Raw genomic sequence first — 1658 nt, forward strand, 5'->3', positions numbered from 1 at the left:
CAAAGGATTTGTCATCCAAAACGAACGTCCACGCTATCACGCGAGAATCCAGAGGCCTTATCCTGCCATTGCCAACAGCGAGAACAAGATGCTCGTCCACTAGTGTTCATTCCATGTCGACACAAAGCGGCCGAGAGATTCAGATTCTGCTGCACTCGCCTCGCCTTCTTAAGGCCGTCCATGCAAGCCAACCGAGCTCCAACCAATCGTCAGGTCCACCATGTCTCTCACGGTCTAGTTCGTACTTCGTTCTCGCCAACGCGATGGCGACGCCGGCCCGCCGGGCGTCGGCGCAGCCGCAGCCGCTGACGGTGGACTTCGAGGCGCTGAGCTACATCAGCAGGCTCGTGGAGGCGTTCCAGGCGTTCGACTCGGACAGCGACGGCCTCGTCACGGCCCCCGAGCTCCGGGGCCTCCTGGCCTCCCTGGGCCTGGACAAGTCGGAGGCCGAGGCGCGGGACATGCTGGCGCGCGCCGACGCCGACCGTGACGGCCGGCTCTGCGTGGTACATTTGTCATGGTTGCTCAATTGCAGTTGCCATCTCGGGTCAAGTGTCAGATGCCATTTTAGACGTGATGAACGCCGGCGAGCTCGGCCTGGGCGCGCTCGGCGCGCTGCTGCAGGCCGCCGTCCCGGCGCTGGAGTCCTTCGCGGGCCCCGACGAGCTCGCCACGGTGCTGGGGCTCATGGGCACCGCCAGCGCCGAGGACTGCGCGGAGATCATCGCGTGCATGGACGGGGACGGGGACGGCGACGGCGCCATCAGCGTCGAGGAGTTCAAGCTCATGGCTGACCTGCTCTAGGCTCGAGCTACATACGTACCATTGAGCTAGCTAGAGGGCGTGCATATATGCAGTTATGTATTGTGATATCGATTAATAAGCGTGAGCACGTCAGGAGAGTTGTGGACTACTTCTGCATGGATACATGCAAGTTTGTCTTCTCTAATAAATTACAGATTCCTCTCGCAGAGTGTCTGTCTGTCCACAAGTGGCACGATCGATTTGAGGCTTTACTAGTTACTACTAGATCATCGAAGGTGTAAATTAACAAGACCTGAGAAGTTTTGGAAAAGGATTGCAGAAGCAAAGATAGTAGGCATTATCCTGTGGTTACATTTAACTAAATATCAAATTGAGAGGCAAGATATTTCAGTGAATAATAATACGACGACGATAACTACCACACGTGTAGGCGTTAAGGAGTCTGCCCACACGTTTTGTGTGGTGTCTAAGAGGACCAGCTCACACGCCTACGTGTGGGCAAAACAACTAGCGCCCACACGTCTATTTTTTCCTTGCGGTCCTTCTCATACGTCTACGTGTGGGCAAAATGCATAACGCCTACGACCTCTCTCAGCCACCTACCTCACGGTCCCGCACACCCCGCGTGACAGTCACCACGCGTCCCCGTAGTTGCCATGGTCCGGACCCTCTTCAATGTCCGTTTAACTGCTGTTGCCATGTCGGACAACTACAGTTGCCATGGTTGCTCAACTGCAGTTGCCATCTCGGGTCAAGTGTCAGATGCCATTTTGGCAACTGTAGCTGTTGCCATGTATGGTCGTGTTTACTATAGTTGCCATGATTTGAAAACTTTAGAGGTTGCCATCTACTAACACTAAGCAGTTGCCATGTATGGTCTGATTTACTACAGT

The 1658-nt window shown here is 54.9% G+C and overlaps 1 protein-coding gene across 1 annotated transcript; it reads left to right on the forward strand.

Moving 5' to 3' along the window:
- The first annotated feature begins 206 nt into the window (after window positions 1-206).
- LOC109780349 (probable calcium-binding protein CML29) lies at window positions 207-969 on the forward strand. The gene is made up of 2 exons (XM_073502913.1): window positions 207-501; window positions 554-969. The coding sequence occupies exons 1-2, from the start codon at window positions 264-266 to the stop codon at window positions 802-804; spliced, it is 489 nt and encodes a 162-aa protein (XP_073359014.1). The 5' UTR covers window positions 207-263; the 3' UTR covers window positions 805-969.
- The last annotated feature ends 689 nt before the right edge of the window (window positions 970-1658 follow it).

The sequence above is a fragment of the Aegilops tauschii genome, chromosome 7 (genome assembly GCF_002575655.3).
Source record: "Aegilops tauschii subsp. strangulata cultivar AL8/78 chromosome 7, Aet v6.0, whole genome shotgun sequence".
In the NCBI taxonomy this organism is placed as follows: Eukaryota; Viridiplantae; Streptophyta; class Magnoliopsida; order Poales; family Poaceae; genus Aegilops; species Aegilops tauschii.